The sequence below is a fragment of the Anas platyrhynchos genome, chromosome 1 (genome assembly GCF_047663525.1).
Source record: "Anas platyrhynchos isolate ZD024472 breed Pekin duck chromosome 1, IASCAAS_PekinDuck_T2T, whole genome shotgun sequence".
Classification (NCBI taxonomy): domain Eukaryota; kingdom Metazoa; phylum Chordata; class Aves; order Anseriformes; family Anatidae; genus Anas; species Anas platyrhynchos.
The window spans coordinates 48,511,846-48,536,525 of NC_092587.1; the positions used below are offsets into that span (position 1 = coordinate 48,511,846).

Consider the following 24,680-nt stretch of genomic DNA (forward strand, 5'->3'; position numbering starts at 1 on the left):
GCTGAGGTCCCCAGTTGAGGGTAGAAGCTGTACCACCTCCCACAACCCCAGAATGCCACTGTCATTGGTCAGGGTCTAATACCTCTGGCTCTGCATTCTGAGTAACTCCATGTCATTTGAGAGATTGGAAGCAAAAGGTAAGTTTTGGTACTTCTTTCTTAGAACAGTTAATTGGATTTTTAAGTTTGGAAATAATTGTATAGTATTTGTTTGAATTTATCATGTAAAATACAGATTCAAATGCTGCAGACTGAGGAGACTATTTGTTTTTCCCTGGATATGTTCCTTCCTGTGAGGATGGAACACAATCTTCATCAAAATATTTGATCTTACAGCTACTGCAGATGCCAATATCATTACAGCATGTTCCAATATATTACACATAAGGGAAGTAGAGAGACACTAAAATTGCTCAAGTTAATGCAAATACTACAGGTGTACATACATAGCAATATTTTTTACAGAGATTAATATTATGTTTGCTGATTTTGTCTATATTTATAAAATTATATACTTATAAAGCCATGTGCCCTTTAAAATCTTTTATTCCAAGGAAATGTAAAATGTAAACAATTTTGAATAATGGATAATTTTATATTCAGGGTTTGTTCAGAGAAAAATTACACTGAATACGTTATTGTTATATTTTGGAATTAATATCATTTATATCATTTGAGTTAAATGTCATGTAAAAAAGAAACAAGACTAAAAACATTCCTCTCAAAAATAGGCAGAAGAAAATATAGATAAATAAATGTATATATATATATATATATATCAGTATGTTTCAGAGATTGGATGTATTTTATTTTATTTTATTGTAAGGAAACAGAAAACCTTTAATAATCCTGGAAGCTAATACTGAAAGGTGCAATTCAGCTAAGTTTGCTCAAAGACAAGCCAATGTGATTCAAGCTACTCCCAGCAGCAACTGAAAAGTCTTTTTGAATAAAGCAAACGAGGGAAAAATGAACGTCTTGTGTTGCTGACCATCCCCAGAGGAATTTCATATCCTCATGCCTAAACCAGATTCATAAAGACCTCTTTTCACAAAGCTAAAATTCAGGCTCTTGCTCAGCACACATTTCAAAAAAATGTCTCACGCATTTCTTAATCTCTTTTAAGTTTTAAAATGAAATATTTATGTATGTGTATAATAGCATTACAACAGGACTACAGTTTATGAGACATGCACTGCTTATTTTCATTGTCTGCACTTTTGGTGAAATTAGGATAAATCAAGGTGTAAGTAAAGAATGTTGAATAGACTCTTGTGTCAGGCAGTTTATATTATATACATCACTTATATGGAAAAGAGTGCATATGTGTGATTAGTGTGATTTTTTTAATTTTTTTTTTATTTTTTTTTTTTTGCTATTTTACTAAACTACGGAGCATCTTAATGGGTGACAATTTATTTTTGTAGTTCTGTCCTCCAAGGAGAACAGGTGACTGTACTATGCTGACATTACTCACTACTTTAAAAATTATGTTGATTCAATGAAAGAAGGAAGGCTACTCTCAATTATAGGGATGGCAAGAACAGTGACTACTTTTGATCTTCTTTCCCAAAACTTTGCAGAAGTCATATTCCAAATATGTCACACCTTCTCAACACATAAAATGATATTCTGGCAGAACAGCTATTGGATGAAAACATACTTTGATTATGCTCATCCAGAGGCAGCAAGGAAAGAGGTACTAATGTCTTCTAACATTTTGGTAGAGGAGAAAGACAACATTACACTGGACATTTCAAAGGATGGTTTATTGTGATACAGAGAAGAAAATATGTCTAGCTAAACTTTGGCCAGGTTCTCAAAAGGTCTTTTCTCATCATGCATATGAAATAGTTGAAGAGGAAAGGAGAAAGTGGAAAAAGATCAATATATAACCCTTTTACCTTTTCAGATCCTTTCTCACTGAGGCCAGTTTATTTTTATACTTTTCTGATATAGCAAAATTCTATAGGTCCTTCCTCAGTTTTCTAAATGGTAGTATGACAAAATTCATCTGCAGAAATTCTCTTATCCAGGGACTCTTCATGAAACAAACTAGAATAATCATTTGAGTTATCAAGAATAAATACGAACATCAAAATCATTGTTGAATGCATACGTGCATACAAAATCATGTTGCAAGCACTGCAATTGTAAGAATAAATTTTCATAGATTCCTTGCAATTACCACTTTACCCACATTTTGTCCATTTTCTTCTCATTCAGGAAAGAAAGCAGAATGAAAACCTTCATAAATATTTTTCTGGGATTTTTTATCTTTGAGACTGTTGGAGCTGTGCCTATCACTGACACTGTAATTTATGATTCCGAGTTTTATGATGTGTCACTTGGAGAGCTGCCTCATCCATTTGTCTATGTTGAAAATGAGCAGTCTGACCAATCAGAGGTAATCATAATTTTTTTTTTTTTCCTATTCTTGCAAAGTGCATAAATGCAGTGGCTACCGATGACTTTTAATGTCCTTAAAAACATTTATCAGACAAACCTAGTCATGAAGTTACTATTGCCATTTGTTAATCAACAGTTCTCTGTACAAATAACACACTTTAGCCCATTCATAGTTTCTCCAGCCTACAAATGTGAACAAATTATTTTCTGGTTTGTGTGTGTGGTAACCTTTAAGAGAGCAGGAAAAGCTTCCCTCTGATCTCCTTGCTTTGCCACAAATTGTATTAGAGACTGGCCCTGTGATTTATTTGTCTGGATGAAGGACTGAGGCAGCTGACTTACGACATCCAGGAATTCCCATGAAATGCTGTTTCCTGAGGCTATTTCTCATAATAATAAATATGTTAAATGCATATTTATTTCAGTCTATAAACACCAGTGATTTCTATTTCTATTAGGAAAGTGGGCAAAAGAAAGTAGGAAAGGAAAAGGGAAGGAACTTGAATTGAAAAACAAGAATAGAAGAGAGATTACTGAAGAAAAACTATTGAAATTTTGTTGTACTCTAAGACAGTGGAGCCTCTAAAAGGAAATGACTCAATTTATTGAGTTTAATGATCTTTTCCCCTCCCAGATTCTTGTATTTCTCTACATTACTAAAAAGCTCAATAAATGTCAATCTCACTCTGCTTCTTAAACATGCGTAAAACGTCCGAGAAAAAGATTTATGCACTGTGTGATTCTGGACTGAGTGGGAAGAGGATGTTCACAATAGAGTGAAAAATATTTCATGTTAATAATAAAAATAAGGGGGGGGGGGGTGGTGGTGTTTGTTTTGTTTTTACAAATAGTATTTTTGTAGTCACTCACATAACAGTACATAATTTGTGAAAATGTGCTCCTCTGAGTGATTCATCAAGGTGAGTGTTTCATCAAGGTGAGCTCAACATTGTGCAGTAGCCTTGAAATCAAAGTATTAAGAGGGCATTTAAGAGTGAATATGTCCCAAAAGAACTGGAAAAATAAAAATCATCTCAAAGGCTGCATTAAGATCAGAACTTCACTGTTCAGGGGAAATATATTTTCTAATCTTAGAAAGACTATGAAGAACTCCAGACCAGAGGAATGATTGTGCCTTTGGTCTGCTTCCCAGTGACATGCAGAATCAAACATATTAATGCATATGGGCTTTCCTCACTGAAACTGTCACCTTTTGTCACTGTATGCTTGTGCTTCCATTTTTTTTAGAGACAGTGATTAAGTAAGAGTTCCCAGGCTTTTCTTTCTATTTGAAAATGAACCCTGTCCTATGGATTTCTCAGTAATATATTGAATGTTAGGTGTTATTATCCTGTGCTCTCTCTGTGAGATTCTGACACTGAGGGATGGTATGGCCCGAGTTTCTTGAGGCACAGTATGGCCTAAGTTACTTAGAGAAGGATAGAGATAAGGCAAGTTTTCTGTAGTTCTCTTCCAGTTGAAAGGAAATTCAAGATGATCAATATTACACCCAAAAAGATACATCAGGTCCTATCTCAGGTTGCTTTATTTAGGCAAATACAGAATCAGAACAAGATTAAAAAAAAAAAAAAAAGTATTTAATTTATCTTAAAAATTTCTTTTACTGAGGAGGATTTTCTCCCATTGCCGAGCTTTTTAGCCAGCCTTCTTAAAATTCTTCAAATGAAGGTCATCCATCATAGCAGTGGGAAGGAATGTTACTTTCCAGATGAATGGACCTCCCTGTGAGAGCTTTTTTTTTTCCCAGATCTTTAGCCAAAATCTTTCTTTGCTGACATTCCTTTTAGTATGTACCACCCAAAAGAAGCCTAAGCATTCATAATTTCCCAAAACCCAAAGGAGAATTCAGAGTGGTCAGTATTGTAGAGATCATGCAGCTTTTATTAATTTTCATGCCAGTGTTTAAAGTGATATTTCAGACACTTTAAACAGTATTGCTCTCACTCATTTTAAACACAATATATTTGATTTCTCAATCATTGTTACAACTTTCCTCCCTATGATCCTGTTACTATAAAGATACAAAAGTCTTGTCCTTATGTGTAGCTCTATGTAAAAAAATCAGTATTTATGCAAGGTCAGAGTTTAGTTTTTGTTATGCATAGTTTAAATGAATACCACAGAGACCCAGAAAAATAGGAAGCCTTCATTTGCTCCAACTGCTGTGTAGTAACTCTTTACCATCTGATTGCATTTTGTTTTAGAGATCTCTGAATCAAGTCTTTAGCTTCCCAAAATAACAGAGAAAGGCTGAAATAACATTTTCTGTCATTGCTAACTGAATTTTAAGATTTGAAATTGAAGACATGCAAACATAAATCATTCTGTATAACAGATTTTTAGACTCACAGAACTGCAAACTTTTCCTAACACATTTTGAAACTCATAACAGAATTACAAACTTACCAAGCTCATGTCATACTGGTATGTTTCATAAGAGACATACCAGTGTTTGGACTTCAAATGAGTTCTATGAGCTTCTGTTTATTTCAGAGAAGTGAGACCCCTATGTATCTCAAAGAATTGAACTAAAGTGATGTCATTTATGTCCTTTCCAGAATATTATCCAGTGGGTCCTGTAATCCATCACAAGATGTTCAACCAGTAAAATGAAAGACCTGGAGGTAGTTAGGAAAGGATTCCTCTCACTCATTCTGTGTGGTTAAAATTATGTGTTGCAACCCAACACCACCCTTCAAGATACAGATGAATCATTTTTTTCAGGATATCTATCTTGGTCATCTAACTTTAGATGAACCCTAGGTACCTGTCTCAGGTTGAGCTCTGAAAATTTAAATTAATATAATTAGGTGAGAGTGATTTTGGGTTCATGACTTCTTTTATATTTCTGACACTCTGAAAGTTTTTTTTCTTATGAAATATATATGCCAAAACTAAAGTCTATGTGTATGTATATACACACAGACTTCATTGGCTTGTGAACAGGTATCTGAGCATACTTTATTGAGATAATGTTTGTTTGCATTTTTCCACATGAAATCTGCCTATGTCTCTTTTGCTCATAAATTTTGCATCAACTTTAGGGTTTGGAAAAGTTATACTTAACAATGTAAATCAGAGGTTCTCTAGCACTGCTTGTCAACATCAGCATGTCTATTTCTTTCAGTCTTCTCATTATATACAATATATGTATATAGAACACAATTTTTAGTGCAAAGAGTTTGCAAAGGGAAAGTGCTTGCAGATGGGAATTAGTTAGAAGACTTGTATTGAATCCTGAATCAAAATTATGCATTGACATCATTGTCATGTATTAGATACATCAAATTTAGGCTACGAAATCTGTGGTTTCCAAGTTTCTAGCTTAGTGAGATACAGAATTCCTAGCCAACACTTTGCAGCCAAAGAGCATTTGTTACCAAGAAAACCTTAGAAACACATCACTTGGAAAGAGAATTTTTATAAAGACTTTAAGGAGAAAAGTATCAACCATATCAACCAAAGATAATGAAAAAAAAAAAAAAAAAGTATAATAAGTAAATAAATAGATCTATATAAATAAATAGATCTATTACCAAGGTCCTGAAGGAGATAGGGACTGCAAAGGCACATCATCACTGTAAGGTTATATACAAGCTTTGTACAAGCTTTTTGTACAAGCTGTTGATTTATCTTCTGAAACTGACAGTTACAACTGCATAAATATGAGTTTCTGCTTTGCCCCTTTCCGTCATAGTATTTTTTTTTTAATTATTATCAATGAATATTTATATCATGATTGGATCAAGGTATCTGATTAAATAAGAGACTTAAGAGTATCCACTTTTATAAAGTATATGCTATATCTTTGAGGAACATATCATATAGTCTTTTTAAAGAATTATGAATTTGTAAAATTAAGGTATAATAAGCTAATAACAAAGTTTGTAAGGGAATTAAATTTGAGGCTTTATCCAAATATAGGAAATTGTCTACTTTCTGAAAAGTTTTGAATACAGCTCTTACTTTTACTCAGCGGTTTATAACTGATTACATGCATGTCTATGGAGATATTTCCACAACAGATAAAATTTTCTGTGGATTAATTATTATGAAATACCTGAGTGATGTTCCAAGTATTTTGCCATATAGCAAAAGCAAAGAGCAAAAATAACACAAGACAAGAAGGAAGGATTTGAAATATTATAATAATTCCTAAGTTTTAACACAACAGCCCACAAAGAGCTAGTCTCACCTGGTTAGCTACATGAAAAGATATAAAGATCTGGTATACTAGCTAAAATATCAAGCACTTAACATTTTAATAACGGACATGCTATTAGTTATCACTACCATGGCTAAACTGAGAAACTGCATCCTTTCTCTTGCCTCAGACTGGGTGAGATTCTCAAAGTAGTTGTTCTGGTCTGAAGACACCTAATTTGGCCAACTTGGAGTCATTACTTAAACATAACTATCACCACATTTGAAATTTCTGTGTGAGAGGTGTCAGCTGAAAGATCACAGTGAGATTATACTTTTTACAATAGATGTTTTCTACCTTGATATCTTTGATCACTTGAACATTTTCCCGCAGACATCCAGACTCATGGCTTCTGGCTTTCTCTACAGCTTGAACCAGCCTCCAGTTTCTGCTTTTCAACTTCCGGTCCCAAATTAATTTTTATTAATAAAAGGGGAAATAGTAGCTGTGGGTAAAACAGTGGCAGCAATTGATGCTGGATATAGAGCTCAGACCACAAGTTCAAGCAGAAGTAGGAAATATATATTTTAAAAAATGTGCAGAAAATAAAAAAAAAAAGGGGGGGGAAGAAAAAAATGTTCTCTCATTACTATTCTCTTTTTGACATTGGTGTCCCTTATTTTTAGAGTTGTGTAGCAATAACTATTGCTATCATGTGGATTGTCCCTCTGAATTGCAGGGAATGCATAACAGCTGTGCCTTTCTCCTCAGCACTTTACATATTCTTTACATATTCTTTACAGCATATTCTTGTTCTAAACATGTCACTAAATGATTGTTAGCTGATTTTGCATACAACAGGACATTCCTATATAGATGCACTTGAACAATTAGAAACTTTTATAGATCTGAAGATACAACAGCTTGTGAGCATTGCATCTGTATCACTGTGAGTGGGCTACATGCAAGTACCAGTTCGGAGATATTCAGATGAAATGTCTTAGCATTGTAAGCTGTAGGAATGATAGGAAGCACAAATCTGACACCAGACTTTGGCTCTGATATCTGCTAAAAAGTATGACTGTCTCTATATGGTCTCCTGTGCAGCCAAAGGAAGATGGACAGGCACTTCAGGAAGTTGGTCCATGATATATGTGGGCTGAACCACACTTTGGTTGTGATTCGCCTTTCACTGTTTACACAGGAGTTTAAGGAGACAGCTAAATCAGCTAAACCAGATGTTTTAATTCTACATCTGAAGTGGAGAGAATACAATCCTTGTTAATAAAAGCAATCACAGTGCATTTAGGAAAAGCCAGGTTGGTGAATTGAACAAAAGCATGCTCAGCTCCAGCAGTGCCTGATCTTCCTGAAATGCATGAGGCAATGTGCTTGAGATGCTGAACCCTCTCCATGACAGGCAGCTCTGGAAGTCAGGCTGAGGTAGCTTCTCACCACAGGTCCAAGAGCTGACAACATTCCTAGTAGAAACTTCGACTGTCTGAGAGACCTCCTACTTTATTTGTATGTGTTTTGGGTCAGCAGGATCTCCTATGGAAGACTTCATTAAGCAGCTGGGACTAGTTTTCAGATCTTTTGTGCCTTTTAATAGTGCAACGAGTCCTGTTCTGATTTCTAAAACTGGCATTATATTTCCCTGAATTTTTATTTGTCTTGCAAAATTTCAGCACTGTTCCAAAGAATAATGTCTGCTGCAGGTTAGCTTAGGAATCTCATAGCTTTCAAACCAGAAAGGTAAAAATAAAATCTAATTTCAAACAGTGTTGGAAAGAAAGTTTGACAATTCATACTAATGGAAATCCAGATTACTTCCATTTATAAATTTCTGCCTTCTCAGACAACAGAGTTGGTAAGTAAAATCCCTGTACTAATGCTGTGCAGCATGAATATTTTACTCACTTAAAATCAGACATAGCATAGCTACACTTGCTACTGATACAAGAAGTTTTAGGATACTCTGTGGTTAAAACGATAATAAGGTTACTTTTCTTTCTAAGATTAATTAAAAGAGCCTCAGAGACTACCTACATTTTCCAAGACAAAAGCCATAGGTATAAATTTCTATATAACTGGGTTACAAGTGCAGAGCTCTATAACTTAGTTATTGACTTGTCTGACCAAAGTATGAATAGAAATGCATGTGTGTATGTGCATATGTGCATGTAAACCCCGCTAGACAACAAAATTTCAAAAAGAAAAGGTTAAGGGTTTAAAAGAATGTCCTGCATTGATAATGAAAGATATTGTACCAGACTATACCAGTTCCAGAACCCTTTTACAAGCAGCAAAACTGATAATGTGTTTTTTATAGCGAGACTGAAGGTCCTGCACTCTGATAACACTGCAGTACAGATGACCTCCCAGTGAAGACCAGCAGCAGGCAGGAAATAATGTCTTAGAATATAACATACTATTCCTTTCCATGTTAGCCATCATGAAAACACATTAAAAATGAGGAAAACAGGCAGTCTGCAGCAACCTGGCATAAGATTCTTTGGTGGTCTCACATCCAAGATGATAAAGTAAAAGACTGCCCCATAACAGTTGATGACTCTTAAAGGAGTCACAAAGGTTAGTTTTCAATGCTGGTCAAGAAGAACATTGGCATGATGAGGAATCAATAGCTTGTGTCCCTTGTCTTCTGTGTGGAACAAAGTGACCCTGGGCAGACCACTCAGCATAACCATATAACCATGCAAGTGATTAAAATCTGAGGGAATGAATGTGAGCAAGTAAAATCCATTTACTTAGAAATTTTATAAACAAATGTCCCCTTCCCTGGATCTCACACAGATTTCTGTTACAATAATTTCCCCAACCTAACTGTTATCTCTGAAGTTCTGTAAGAGAAAATGATAATTTATCTGAGCTGCAGAATTTGCAACCTAAATAGTTATCACAGCAAAATCTCACAGATTTATCTTTAATATAGAACAACATGAGAAAAGAAGGCCTTAAATGCAAAATTCATAAAGAAACAATTATGAGCTATTTTTGGAAAGAAAAACAAACCAATAACCTCTTCCATAATTAAGGCATTTTCTTGTAAGCGTTTGGTAGTTTTAGTGGGGGAACTAGTTCCTTTTGGTGGACCAATGTGTGGTACAACAGTCCCTTCAAGGCTATAATGTCCTTTTTAAGCTAGGAACTTCAATTTGTGCTTTTAAGCATATTTTCTGCAGTTAAAACTAAAGCACTGAAACAGGACAAACTTCAGATTCTCCAGTGGGTTTAAGCTTATTACATGCAATACATCAACTTTGATCTTGAAAAAATATCAAAATCTTTCATAGGCATAAAACGATAGACAAAACTTCAGAAGTAAAACGTGGTAACTGATGGCTTACAGCCTTGCTGTCTGCCTCATTAAATCTCTATAATCTTTTTTATTTTGGTACATTGTGGATTTGGATTATGTGGATCCACAGTCCTTATATAGCTTACTCATCTACATTTCCACTCTGTTCCAAACCTTCTGACTCATACCACACAGACTATTACCCCTGCCCCGAAATGTTATCATATAATTCAACCTTTTCTAATCTTTAAAGCTTGACATTTTTTCTTACCTCGTCCTTAGACAAAGGTGTACCTACAGAACTTATCCCAAAATAAGTATCTGTGGTTGGTGGCTGTAGCTCCTCTTCAAAGTTTTTTTCTCTGCAGACTGTGAAAGGAAGCTAGCTCAGACAAGTTATCTATCTCATGGATGACTGGTTACATGAGTTAACTTTTACCAATTGTATTTTATTACTCATTAGTATTTTCAGGTCCTCTTTTGCTTTTGAATTTTCATAACTTCCTGATCTGAAAGTGCCTATAAGTTGGCCATCTACTTTAAGCAGTTTCATTTGCAAATGTAGCCACATTCAATAAATATAGGAGGAAAAAGTATTCCATGATATCTTATTAAAGATATAACTTTGCTTATAGCATACTTTGTACCTAATATTCTGTACTGGTATTCACTAAATCCACTAAATCCCTTGATGAATTCCAAAGGCAGGGTAGGATAAAAATGTACCACATAGTTAGATGGCTAAAAGTAGGTGATGTGATTGTTTTCAGTTTTCTTGTGGCATGTGTTATATCTATCTTAGAAGGATAATTATGATTTGAAGGCTTTCACATACTGACAAAGAGAAACATCCTTTATTTCTCTAGAATATTCTTCCTGTTTTGTGATTCTTCAAAAGATGTATTATTTAGAGTAACAAATGAAAGACAAAACAAAACAAAACAAAATAAAACAACAAAAAAAAAAGGAGAATAATTCCATTAAATGCTCTATAAATGTTTCTCTTTCTAATTTTTTCATAAAGTGTATGCTGCCAAAAACAAACAAACATCTGGAAGACAAAGGACCATTCTGTACAATATATAGTTGATGAAACATCTTTGTCTTGTTACAATCTTGCGTGATTTATCAAATATGTAAAAGATAGAAAACTGCATGAATCAGATGACCAATAATAGGAAACAGACTTTTAGCCCTAGGTTACTGATTCAAGTTCAACCTGTATAGACCAAGAAAATATTGCTCATGTGCTTGGACTGGTTAACACACATATATTAGCAAACTCCTGTTCTGTTACCAGTGTAAAAATGGCAACGTCATTAAATTCCCTGTAATAGTTGGTATTTTTATGACAGTCACAACAAATGCAAGAGACTGAATAGATGTAATTGTTAACTGCTCAGAACAGTACATCTAGAAGTGTGGTGAGACTTTCATCTGTGCATCCCCAAAATGAGATAATGTCCTATAAGGAAAGAGTGTGAGAGAACAATCCAGAAATAGAATTACTAGAAGTTAATATCTCTGCCTATCCAACAGCTACAGTGACTAACCTACTAAGCAGCAAAAGTCAGAGAAAGCATAAAGTAAATTAAAAATTCTAAGCTAGTATGTTCCATAAAGTAAACCCTCACATATTTAGAGAAGTGTCAGTCAGTGTAGATGACCCAAATCCCATGGCAAGTGAAAGGAACATTTTCTTACATCTATAGGCTATTTGCGAATTCTTTTTTGAAAAGCTTGCTGTCCAGAATGGTGTTTTCAGCTGAACAGCCACAAAAGAGATATACAAAGCTGTTTAGTAGGTCTGAAAATGTGTGGATTGTGTTCAGGGCAGAGAGTCTTAACCGACTTCCCTAGAACTGGTGAAGAAGTAGACAGCATATGCAAGCACTTTAGTGCAGTATGAGCCTGGGTCAATAAAAGTCTGGAATGTATCTCTCCCTCTAGGCTTTCTCCATTCAGAGACCATCTGCCCCATTTCCTTTGTTCCTGAAGTCTTCTTTTGATTTGTCCCCAAGTCCATTCCTAGTTAAGCTGTTTTACTGTCAGTGATACAGATTGGAACATTCTGTCTGTGCAAAGCAACAAGGTACAACCATACTCTTATTTACACTGACAGGTCATAGTTCAGTTGAAGTTCATCTTGCTCACTTGATGACAATGCATTTTACAAAATTATGATCCTAATATCTATATTAGGGCATACTTATACGTAAATATGGCTTATTGGAATATAAATAAAGAATTTACAGAGACACTAATGTTTGTTCAGTCCAAATCTAACTGATACAGGTATAATATAGCAAAAGCTTTGTTCATACTTGTAACCCAGACCTAGTGTCTCATGTGTGTTAGTTCCTTTAACTTGTACAGCCTAATTTAAAAAATCCTAAGGAGCTGCCCAGTTTGGAAGCAATCTACGTCTTTTATCTGTCTTTACAACTAGAATTTATGAGCTCTAGTGTGAGTGACTTAACAACCATTTCCCCACTGGACAGCAAAGCCAGCAGTAAGCAGGGGCTGGTCTAGAAAACTGAGAGGTTTGGTCAGGTGAAAAACTTAGGTTTCAGTAGCTTTAGAAAGCTTCACTGTGAAGCTAGTGAAGAAAAAACTTTTATAAAATCTAATGTTATGCTTCAATGCTTTTGTACATCAGAGAAAGATGTTGCGATAAAAATCCTATAACTGCAGCAGAGGGGTGCAACACTCACAGGAGTGGATGCATTAACTAACTTTTAAACAACACCTCAGATGTGCAAAGCACTATAAGGACATTAATTAATTGTCCTAGATTTTAAAATTCTCAACGGAAAGCCTGGAGAAATCAAGATATAGCAGTACAGTAATGTGCAAAGGTTGCACAACTGTGGTGCATTTTCAGTGGCCGGGTCCTAACAGGAAACTGCTCTGCTTCTTTGCAAATGTAGGCCCCTCTGCAACAAGCCTGCCAAGTCTGCAATGCTCTTTTTATTAGAGTTGATATAACACAAGAAAATTGCTAGATTTTTATCCTGAAGTCATCATAAAGCAAAATCAACAGAACGTGGCTTCAGAATTAGAATTAACACAATAAACATAACTAATTACACTAATAGAATGAATGATTTAAAAAAGAAAAAATTGTTTCTTGTCCCATGAGGGGATCTGCCAAATTTATAGACTTTTTCCAAATCAAGATTTTATCCAACATTTTTATATATATGCTTAATTCTTCCTCCTACCGAATGCATCAACAGATGAATGAAGATAACCACAGACTTCAGTTATTCAGATTGAGAAAAGACAAAATACTGACAAAGTACTAACAACATACTAGCAACAACTGTGGGCACTTTGTGAATTCTTGGACAATATTTTAAAAGTATGTTAGCATGTTTTTTTCATTTATTTTTTTTTTTTTTGTTTGTTTGCTTGCTTGCTTGCTTGTTTGTTGTGCAAATCCCATACAACTACATTGCATTTGGATTTATGCTGGTACAATTTACAATTTTATGGCCAAAGGGCTTTTTTTTTTTTTTTTTTTTTTTTTTTAATGCTGCACAGCAAATTTGCATTTGTCATCACACAGGACATATCCAGTTTTATTTAAAAATGATTTGTTCAAATAAAAGTGGGAAAAAATGTTAGTATATGTTCTTATTTATGAACTATATGCAGTTTGCATTCATGTGTGTATACAACAAAACGTTTAACAATTGAGATAAAAATCATGACAAAAATCATAAGCATGTTAGAGTTTCATGTACTGTTTACACAAGAGAATTCACTGTAGCTGACGGATAAAATGCAGCTTGAGTACTAAACTTCAGAACTTATGTGACCTCTAGTGGCAGTTTATGAATAACTGGAAGACAGCTGTCAGTGAACGTAAACAGTAACATTTCTTTCTTAATTTTTCCCAGGCAGAGATTGGTACAGCATTACCTTCTATAAATCAGGAGAGTTATTCTTCTGCACCATTGACAGAAGAACCTGAGGAAGAAGCATCAATGTCAAAATTAATTGACGTGTCTTCAGCACAAGGGTCTGGGGTTCTTGGGCCCCAAATTCAAGACGGTTAGTCAGAAAGAGAAACAAACATTGCATGCACAGCTTTGCTTTTGAGTGTGCCCACTTCACCTGCTTATGGATGTATACCTCTCTTATTGAAAGGGAGATAAATAATTTCTGTACCTCTGTTACTAAAGAGAGATATATCATGGCCTATCTTGAAGTCAGATATATGCCTAGTCAAAATGTTACCACACTATTTCACTATTAAAATGGCTGTGCATCAATTAAGATTTTTTTAAAAATATATTTTTCATTTAAAAAAAAAAAAAGTGAATTGGCAAACGTTACCAGTATTTATTTATTGACAAATTTCAACATAATTACCAACTATGTTCATTTTATGACGACTTGTTACACATTTTTGATAAATCGAGGAATCATAGAATGTCGTGGTAGACAGCAAGTTGAATATGAGCCAGCAGTGTGCCCTGGCAGCCAGGAGGGCCAACCGTGTCCTGGGGTGCATCAAGCACGGCATCGCTAGTAGGTCGAGGGAGGTGATTGTCCCGCTCTACTCTGCGCTGGTGCGGCCTCACCTCGAGTACTGTGTGCAGTTCTGGGCACCACAGTATAAAAAGGACATGAAACTGTTGGAGAGTGTCCAGAGGAGGGCTACGAAGATGGTGAAAGGCCTGGAGGGGAAGACGTACGAGGAACGGCTGAGGGCACTGGGCCTGTTCAGCCTGGAGAAGAGGAGGCTGAGGGGAGACCTCATCGCAGTCTACAACTTCCTCGTAAGGGGGTGTCGAGAGGCAGGAGACCTTTTCTCCATTAACACCAGCGACAGGACCCGCGGGAATGGGGTTAAGCTGAGGCAGGGGAAGTTTAGGCTGGACATCAGGAAGGGGTTCTTCACAGAGAGAGTGGTTGCACACTGGAACAGGCTCCCCAGGGAAGTGGTCACTGCACCGAGCCTGACTGAATTTAAGAAGAGATTGGACTGTGCACTTAGTCACATGGTCTGAACTTGGGTAGACCTGTGCGGTGTCAAGAGTTGGACTTGATGATCCTTAAGGGTCCCTTCCAACTCAGGATATTCTATGATTCTATGATTCTATGATCTTCTGTTGGAAGGGACCCACAAGGATCATTGAATCCAACTCTTGGCTCCACGCAGGACCACATAAAAATCAGACCACATCTCTGAGAGCATTGTCCAAACATGAATTCTGGCAGGCTCAGTTCTGTGATCACTTCCCTGGGGAGCCTGTCCCAGTGCCCAAGCACCCTCTAGGTGCAGAACTTTTCCCCAGCACCCAGCCTGACCCTCCCCTGTCCCAGTTCCATGTCATTCCCTCGGGTCCTGTTGCTGTCCCCACAGAGCAGAGCTCAGCACCTGCCCCTTCGCTTCCCCTCATGAGGGAGCTGCAGGCCACCATGAGGCTTACCTTCAGTGTCCTCTATAGGTTAATGAACCAAGTGACTTCAGCCACTCCTCATATGTCTTGACTCTTCAACATTTTTGAAGCCCTCCTTTGGACACTCCCTAATAGTTTTATACATTTCTTACATTACAATAGTTTTATACATTTCTTACATTGTGGCACCCAAAACTGCACACAGCACTCGAGGTGAAGCCACATCAACACAAAGCAGAGCAGGATAATCACCTCCCTCAACTGGCTAGCAATGTCACGATATGATTGTCCCTTTAGGTTTCCAGGATACACTGTTGACTCATATTCAACTTGCTGTCAACCAAAACCCCCAGATCCCTTTCCACAGGGCTGTTCTCTGTCCCCCAGTCTGTACATACAGCCAGGGTTGCTCTGTCCCAGGTGCAGAATCTGGCACTTGTTCTTGTTAAACTTCATATTGTTGCTGATTGCCTAGCTCTCTAATTTCTCAACATCTCCCTGCAAGGCTTCTCTATTCTCCAGGGAGTCAACAGCTACTCAAAATTTAGTGGCATATGTTTTTATACAAAATATAATTAAAAAGTTAAAGAATTTTTGACCATGAAAACTAGAAACTTAAGAGAACAGTTTAGAAATTTCCAGTGAAGCTAATTTTCTGATCTTCTGAGTAGGTCTAGACAAAGAAGAGCTTTCCACATCTCACTGAGGAATTTAAATTATAAAACAATCTGTCCCTCTCCCACACCTGCATTGTGAGGCTAATAATTGGGATTTGTTAGCAGCTACTCTAAACTCGTCGTTGATGAGTACTAGAGTTATTCACTCCTGTGATTAGTCTGTATTGCATGGTGATCAACACAAAAACAATACAGATAACACATAATTCCTAAACACTTTTACTATGCTTAAAGTATAACTTCGTACCATAGAAGATAACTTAAAATAAAATGGAGTTCATGCTTCCAAAATAATTGTGTGTTCAGTGAGGAAATATGAATCATTCCTAAGTCTGTTTTTTATACGTATTTCTAGTGAGCACTGACCAGACAAACAAAATTATACTGATGTCAAAACAAATAAAAATGGAAATGAGAATTTCCCAGGAGGGTACTGAAAAACCCAAACAATTTCCTTCAAATTTCAAAACTGCAGGATGTTACACAACATTTCAAGTAAATATTGCATATTATGAGTCAACCTTTTTGAGCACTGAATGCAAACCAACTAATGCATCAACCGAAGCTATGCATGGGAGGCTAGAGGCTGTAACATATCAAATCAGATTATTTTGTGTCTTTACTTTTTTTAGCAACCTGTTTTCCTACCAGATGTTGCTGCTGTTCTTGGCTTCATACTGGATAGAAGACTACGGTGCTCAGGAACATCGAGACAATTTAATTTTTCATTTTGGCATAATTTTGAATCCTCCCCATATCCATGTCTTTTTTCAGCTTACATCATCCAGTGACAAGTATTACCCCTTTAGGATAAAAAAGGGGACACAAGAAGGAATTTTCTTCCTGTACTCTGTTATGTTTTGAAAAATAAATAAATAAATAAAATAAAATTCAGACATACTAAACTTTATATTTATCATTGTTGGAATGGTTCAAGGTATGAGAATTTATTTTCTCCCTGTGTGAGGTTTATTCCTGTAGCCAATTTACATTGTCCTGTGGAGGCAGTAAGGGAAAGTACATAAAGAGTCTCATCTTTCCAGAAATGTTTTCCCTGGATGCCCAAGTAAAGATTCTCAAACAAAAGAGTATTCTGGTCTTGAATTCTTTAATCTTGCCTGAAAAGACACCACATATATAGCCTGCCCTTCAGCTAGTTACTGCTTATGGTTGTTAAATGACACAGATTATTAAGGCAAATCTTCTATGTAGCCACAACTGAGCTGGAGAAAAAAAACTCTTCTGAAACAAAAACATTTTCATACTCATTAATTATGCTACTATTTTTTAACTAATCAGAACAAACATCCATCTGCTACAAGGAGGGGAAAAACTTTAAACAGAGGAGTATTTCTATGGCAGTAAAAGATGAGAAACAGATACACTAATTTACACCATTAAAAAAAAAAAAAAAAAAAGTATTAAAAATGCAACACTTATTTCAACTAGCAACTTTTTCTACTCATAATGGCTTTCAGACAATCCAGTCAATGTTACAATTCTCACTAAACTTGAACAGTATTATCAGGAAAAACTTCTGACTACACTGCCTTCATACAGGTCTATGATTAAGAAGAAAAGGCCTGTTTTTTTAATTTTCAGGAACTTCTGGTGATAACAAAATGTTTTGTTAACACAGTCTTCAAGCTACCTTAACTCAGACTGATAGAAAGATATTTCTTCCTGATGTTAATTTTCTGAATCAGAAAACATAAATAAAAAGCATGCAGAAGAAACTGAAGTTTTTCTTCATAGTTCTGTAGGAAAATATTAATTTCCATACAAATTACTTATAAGTACTATTTACAGAACCAAACCTAGCAGATCATTTTAGGTTTCAGTCAATATCTGTTATTTCTCCATCTAGATGGAAGTAAATTCTTGCCGTATTATGGGGAAATTGAACTTTGGCTGGCTGCTGTGACCTAATATTCTATTATTATACTCTGAGAAACACAGCATCAGAAGAAGAAGGCTAAAAGACCTAAACCACCTTCTAATAGGCAATAAATAATAATAATAATAATAATAATAATAATAATAATAATAATAATAATAATAATAATAAAAGTGATTACTTTTAAGAGAGAATTTAAACACTTTGTTGCATTTATATGTTGTGGTGATCAGGACAGAATAAGAATTTATCATCAATAAAATCCTTTAAGTGCTTAGGTGAACATTTCATGGGCAGCCTGCTCTGAGGAACCTGCTGTGGCAGGGGGGTTGGACCCGATGATCTTTTGAGGTCCCTTCCAACCCCTACAGTTCTGTGATTCTGTGATTCTGTGATTCTGTGATTCATTGCATTAATTTACATATCCTTTTGTACATTTTCTTGTAACAAACTGTTTTCTTCTAAATTCTTTCATAGGCCTTCCCACATGCCTTTTGTGTACATGTTTAGGGACAACAGTCTATTGTGATGATCACGAGCTTGATGCTGTTCCACCGTTGCCTAAGAAAACAATGTATTTCTACTCACGCTACAATCGAATCAGGAAGATCAACAAAAATGACTTTGCTAACTTAAGTATGGATAACAATAATGTTCCAATTAGCCTTAATTTCTATAATTTTTTGCTCATACAGATATAAACCATAATGATTCATTTTACACTATGTTTGATGCCACTAAGACTATACACATAAATGAACGTTTGGAAAAGTGCTTTGCTTTGCCTAGAGATCAATATTTCAAATACAGGTTCTCTGTCAAAATTTTGAATTACTAGAAATAATAAAGTTCATCAATGTTTTTGCTATTAGTTGTTAACTTTAGATGGGCAGAAAAAACAACCCTTATGGAATACTTGCACTATATCAGAAAGTACTTTTTTTTCCTAAAAAAGATAGATATATATACTCCCGGAGTACATTCAAATATTATCAAAGTATCTGTGTGAAAGGGATTTTATTTTTAAATAAATATATATTCATATGTTCCCTCCATCAATATCTAGAAAATTCTTCAGTAAATGAAACTTGCTAATAGAAAATCTTTTGTGGCCTAAACTATCCAAAATTAGTGATATTTTATTTTCATGTTTCTTTTTTGAGATATCTTAAAGATACATGATTTATTTTTATTTATTTTTCAGAAAATATTAAGAATATCCTGACTTAATATAGTCAGGACCTGCTATACCCTCACCAGTCTGAATATCAAAATATTTTGTCTATTTTGTGTTTCTGACCTAACTTATATAATGTGTTTATATAACAAGAAGGGACACAATTACTATATATAAATAAAACATGGGGAATAAACACTAAGAGAGAAAAGTAATTAAGCCAAAATATACAGCTGGAAAAAGAACAAAATAGACTAAAAAAATAATAATTAAAAATGATGAAAAATGTTCTGGATGGAAATCACAATTAAGCCATAGATTAATGGTCTTAAAACTAATGTATATTAATGCATTGATATATATATATATATATATATATATATATATATATATATATATGTGTGTGTGTGTTTTTCTGTTTTACCAAAAGTAAACTTAATTTTCTTGTATTTTTTCCATTAGAAAAAGTTTAAAGTTCGAGTGTATTTCAGAAAACAGTCAATGTGTACAACTTCTTACTTTACATTCTGGTAGGAAAATATTGAAACTAGAAAGCATGCAGAACTAGAATGAATATGTTCATTTCCCTTTAAATGTTATATTTTTTTCCAAAGGATAACCATTTAGAAGTTTTCAAGAACACACATATATTTTAAAATTATTGATTTCAAAATCCTTCACTGAAAGACACTGTGTACAATGACACAGACAATTTTAAACAAGATGAGGGAGATGTTGATCCCCTTCCTTCAGAGAACCGTTTGAATGTGTATCATTGCAATATATAAAGAGAAAAGGTTATCATATAGTCAGTCAGGAATTAGTCTGATTCAAGACTCTTCACCTGTAATTTAAATAACCTGTTTGCCTTTTATTTTTCAAAACTTTCAAGAAATACATTTTGAAATTATTGTTTCATCTTCTTTCTCTACCAGACAATTTAAAGAGGATTGATTTGACTGCAAACTTTATATCAGAGATCCATGAAGATGCCTTCCGGAGACTTCCCCAACTTGAGGAACTGGTGCTCCGTGACAACAGGATAAGGCAACTTCCTGAGTTACCAGCTACCCTGACATTCATTGACATTAGTAACAACAGGCTTGGCCGCAACGGAATACGTAATGAGGCATTTAAAGTAAGTCTAGGTTTTATGGGAAAATCTTTTCTTCCTTTCTCCAAACTAAAATAGGATGTATTCCAAAAAGCATCCCAAGTGTTCCTTTTACAGTGGAAAATCTGTTAAGAATATAGGCATCATGACCCTGCTGGTTGTCAGGCAAGCAATAAAGATGGAACAAGGTGAATGAGCCTTATCAACTGGACATGAAAACCTTATTTCTTATTTTTTTTTACAAAGATCCACACAAGACATGACGGCATGCTATGTTTGTTATCTATCAACCATCTACCCACATTACTAATAATTAGGGAGAACAGAATCTGGAATGTTGTTTTATCTCCTCTTGCAAGCAGGCAAGAAGGAAGGGCAAAGCTATGGATGCCACTGCTCCAAACTTACCTATCTACTTAACTACCTTGTATCTACACATTAACTTCATAGAGTATTTATTACTTTCATGTACATACTTTCTTCACACCTTGAAAAGAAGGGAAATTGGAACCTTGGAATGGTCATCCTTTGACAAGAATTTTGGTGGGCTGATGTAGTGCCCCTACTTGCATGTGAAATCTGAAGTTTTTAGTCTGTGTTGGAAATACCAAATATAATACAGACTAGCTTCACATGCCAGAAATCTACTTGTGGAATATTCATTTGTCTCTAAGAAGCTAGTTTTAAACAGACATCTCAATGCCTCCTTTGGAGGACAGCTTCTAAATGTAGCAACCAAGAGCAGTTACTGAATTAAATATTTTCTCCTAGTCCAACATAAGGAAAGTATTGGGAATGGGAATGATGAGCAAATATTAGCCCGTGGAATTGAGACTGTGGCCTAGCAAATTTTCTTCTCACTCTGCATGGGGGGTCCTAGCATTTATCTTTCACATTTACCAAGCACCTTTACCCTGATATCTTAAAGAACTCTGTCAAAAGGAATTCAACTCCAATACTGAACTTAAAGAAATAATTAGGTACTGTAACTTGTGTGCAAAATGGGGCAAAATGAGAGCATTCTACTAAGCTTTATTGGCTACCAAGACAATTTTCTTTTCTTACTATTATAGTTACCAGATAAAGCTGCTTCTTCCACTAAGCTGTGTGAAGAAAAAAAAAAATCAAGTGGAATGAGAATTTTATTTTTAGCTTAAACATTTCTTATGCATTTATATTTTTCTTCAACACCAGTAAGCTTCTGCAAAATTGTATAAGCTTATCACAAAAGCAAGAAAACAGAATAGGAAGCCTTTCTGCATAATGACTGGGAGAAGTGGTATTTTGACTCTAGAACAACATCACTGAAATGAAGTCTCTAATTAAAGACATTTCAAAGATATTTTTCCTTTATTTTATCCAAACAGCTTATCTTTAACAATAATAGCTCTCAGCCTGTGCAAAAGGAAGTCTTTGACTGTCTTCGAATTTATGTCTTTTCATCCATATCATGCTGAAACAAAAGGAGTTCATATCTAATGGTGCTAATTGTGGTGATAGACTTAAAAATTACATGCTAATGATTTTCAGAAGTGTCTAACATTTTCCTCTGCCTTTATTCTTCATCTTCCAGGATCTGCATGAACTTCAGCATCTTTACATCACTGACAACAGTTTGGATCATATTCCATTGCCACTTCCTGAAAGTCTCCAAGCACTTCATCTTCAGGTAGGCTACAAAAGTCAAATGTAGTGTTTCCACGCATCATGTTAGCAAGTAAAACTGGAGTTTTAAGTATTATTATTATTATTATTATTATTATTATTATTATTATTATTATTATTATTATTAAGTATTAATAATAATAATAATAATAATGATATTATTAATACTTAATAATAATAATAATAATAATAATAATAATAATAATAATAATAATAATAATAATAATAATTATTATTATTATTATTATTATTATTATTATTATTATTATTATTATTATTATTATTATTATTTTGGTTGGTTGGTTTTTATTCTGTTTACCCAAAAGTCTATGTATTTGAACTAAAAAACTTTTGAAAACATAAAATTAATAACTTTATCAAAGTTTGGTTTAAGGAGTCAAGAGAAAAATTAGTCTAAACTAATAAAAGAGACAGAAATCCCTCAGACCACTCTTGGAAATCTTTTTTGTAAGAATGGAATGCTTTTTATTCCGAAAGGAAGTTACATACTGGTTGTATTTATACATGGTATATTTAATTCTCTTAATAAAGGTCATTCACAGATTATATCATTATTTCAGTCCTTCATTTTCCAAACTCTTTCATTTGACTATGTTGGAATATCTCATACACCATCCTTCTGTATTTTTAATTTTTGTATTTGATATTATTTGTACCTTTGTTTCTGCTTTCTTCCTTTTAACACTTTCATCTCTGCTTCTTTCTCTTTATTTCCTCTTGTACCAATGACCCATTTTGTTTATCAGATATATTTATTTTTATTCTAGAAAGCTTTGGATACATGTCCTGCTTTACCATAAGTAATTTGTCTTCTATCTTTCAATAAGTAGATCTGAAGAAATATTCTGCCTGTTAGCTGACTATTGTTTTCACCTGCACATGCCAGTAAATTAAATATTCTGAGCTATCTGTTACAGTCCAAAGCTAGTGAGCTGCATTCTTTTCACACCGGTTTCTGACTAGAAAAGTAATATAGAAAGGAAGAATTTTCAGCTTGTCCTCGTTTTAAAGGTGACTTTTTTAGTCACAATTTCCAGAAAATCTTTGATTCTAGCAATTTGTTGTTGAAAATGGTTCACTTAAAGAGATGATGTTCAGTGAAAAAAGGTATATAAGAGGAATTCACAACAAAGGAATAAAACCTAAAGGATTCATTTTTCCCTGTATGTGGGTTAAGCTAATGTGAGAGGGCCTGAGTGAAAGTAATTTGTCACAGATCAAACTCCAGATTTGTGCCTTTACAAGCAGAGGCACATCAAGATGTCAAGATGGTAATTATGGTTCTGTGATTTTTGAACTGTCCTGTGCTGTTTCCAAGTTGCATTAATAATGTGGTTCATTATGATTCTTGAAATTAAAATGCTCTATTCTACCATTAAAAAAAATGTCTCTGCTACATGATTTGAGTTATGAGTTTTGAAACTTTGCACTGGCCAGGGGATTTTACCATCTCTTGTGAGATTTCTCGGCTGTGGACACAATTCTGGATTCAAATCTCTCTCTGGGCACTGCAAATACATCTATAACTTTTTATTCAAAGATTAAAAGTGTATTTTCAAGCAACTGTTCTGATAGATATTTGGGTTTTCTTTTTTAGAACAACAACATTCAAGAGATGCATGAAGATACTTTCTGCAAAATGAAAGATTTTACTTATGTACGTAGGGCTCTTGAAGACATCAGACTAGATGGTAATCCCATCAACCTGAGCAAAACACCTTATGCATATATGTGCCTACCCCGTTTGCCAGTTGGTAACCTCATCTAAACTGTGACAGAAAGGAATACTGTCATATGTTACAAGACTTTTTAAGACAAGTGATTAACTCACTGCTACACTAAGCAAGATACTTTTTTTTTACTTTTTTTTTTCCAAACCTCATTAATTTTGGAAATATTTCTAATAATAATGAAATTGATTAATAAGGTACAAAGGATAATATGGAATGTTAAAAGACAAATCTATTATCTACTTAACTGCAATTTGTATAGTAATATCAAGAAAAGTATCTTAGTAAAAAGTATGCTGAAAACAATAAATGATCAATGTAAATGCAAAATTTTATGCTAAATTTTAAAGTTAAATAATTTTATATGTTAAACCTGTAACATAGAAAACAAAGAATTAAAATGAAAATATATGTACACAATTGAATATTTATCCCCTTTTCATTTAATGTAATATTTTTTCCCATGGAGACACCCATATTTTTCTCCTTTCTTTATTACACCGTACATTCTTGAAAGCTTTGAATAAATGTCCTGCAATAGAGACACCCATATTTTTCTGCTTTCTTACCTGAAACATCCCTTCATTTTGAAAGAGCAAAAACAGTATTCCAAAAGGCATATTTTCTTTAGAAAACATCTTCCTTTTCATTAGTAATGAAATGTAGAGATTAAGTTTGTGTCAGGTTACAGAAAAAGTATATTAAATAGTCATTGTCTGCAGAAATAATTTGTCTTTATAAAGCTGATAAGGTCTGATGCTGTCTTCTTTATCTTTGATAAACTGACCTATCAGTTTATCTAGCAAATAAAAATCTCACATTAAATGGCTTATTTGAGAAATACTGAGCTTTATTCTGCATGGAAAGTGGGGAATAAATAAATAAATAAATAAATAAATAAATAAATAAATAAATAAAAGGCCCTTGATGACCTACAGTCACACAAAATATTGCAGCTGAATGTATTAAGGACCAGAATTCAGAAACACAAGTCATAATGGAAGCAAATACACTTGAAGAGCCATGGATTGGTTTCCAATTATTACTGAGCTTCTCTGCTTTGCTGTTTGAAAGCACCACTAGTTAAAGATTA

The 24,680-nt window shown here is 34.5% G+C and overlaps 1 protein-coding gene and 1 long non-coding RNA gene across 3 annotated transcripts in view; one reads left to right on the top strand and one right to left on the bottom strand.

The window, feature by feature from the left end:
* EPYC (epiphycan) lies at positions 1 to 24,385 on the top strand. The gene is made up of 7 exons (XM_027451838.3): positions 1 to 137; positions 2,226 to 2,406; positions 13,798 to 13,951; positions 18,358 to 18,516; positions 19,993 to 20,195; positions 21,745 to 21,840; positions 23,455 to 24,385. Exons 2-7 carry the CDS (start codon positions 2,239 to 2,241, stop codon positions 23,623 to 23,625), a joined length of 951 nt encoding a protein of 316 aa, XP_027307639.2. The 5' UTR covers positions 1 to 137; positions 2,226 to 2,238; the 3' UTR covers positions 23,626 to 24,385.
* Positions 1 to 24,680, bottom strand: part of LOC140002319 (uncharacterized) — a 111,372-nt gene that overhangs the window by 69,443 nt on the left and 17,249 nt on the right. The window contains exon 4 of one of the 2 annotated variants that reach the window (XR_011808680.1): positions 21,259 to 21,845. The exons of the other annotated variant lie outside the window; for it this stretch is intronic. This is a non-coding gene — a long non-coding RNA (uncharacterized lncRNA). Of the gene's footprint in view, positions 1 to 21,258; positions 21,846 to 24,680 lie in introns of those variants that run through there. 2 annotated transcript variants of the gene reach the window in all.

Bases quoted from the DNA above. Each gene is read 5' to 3' on its own strand.
- EPYC (XM_027451838.3), top strand. From the start codon at position 2,239: ATGAAAACCTTCATAAATATTTTTCTGGGATTTTTTATCTTTGAGACT. The intron at 2,407-13,797 runs GTAATCATAATT...AATTTTTCCCAG, and splicing joins AGCAGTCTGACCAATCAGAG to GCAGAGATTGGTACAGCATT. The intron at 13,952-18,357 runs GTTAGTCAGAAA...ATTCTTTCATAG, and splicing joins TGGGCCCCAAATTCAAGACG to GCCTTCCCACATGCCTTTTG.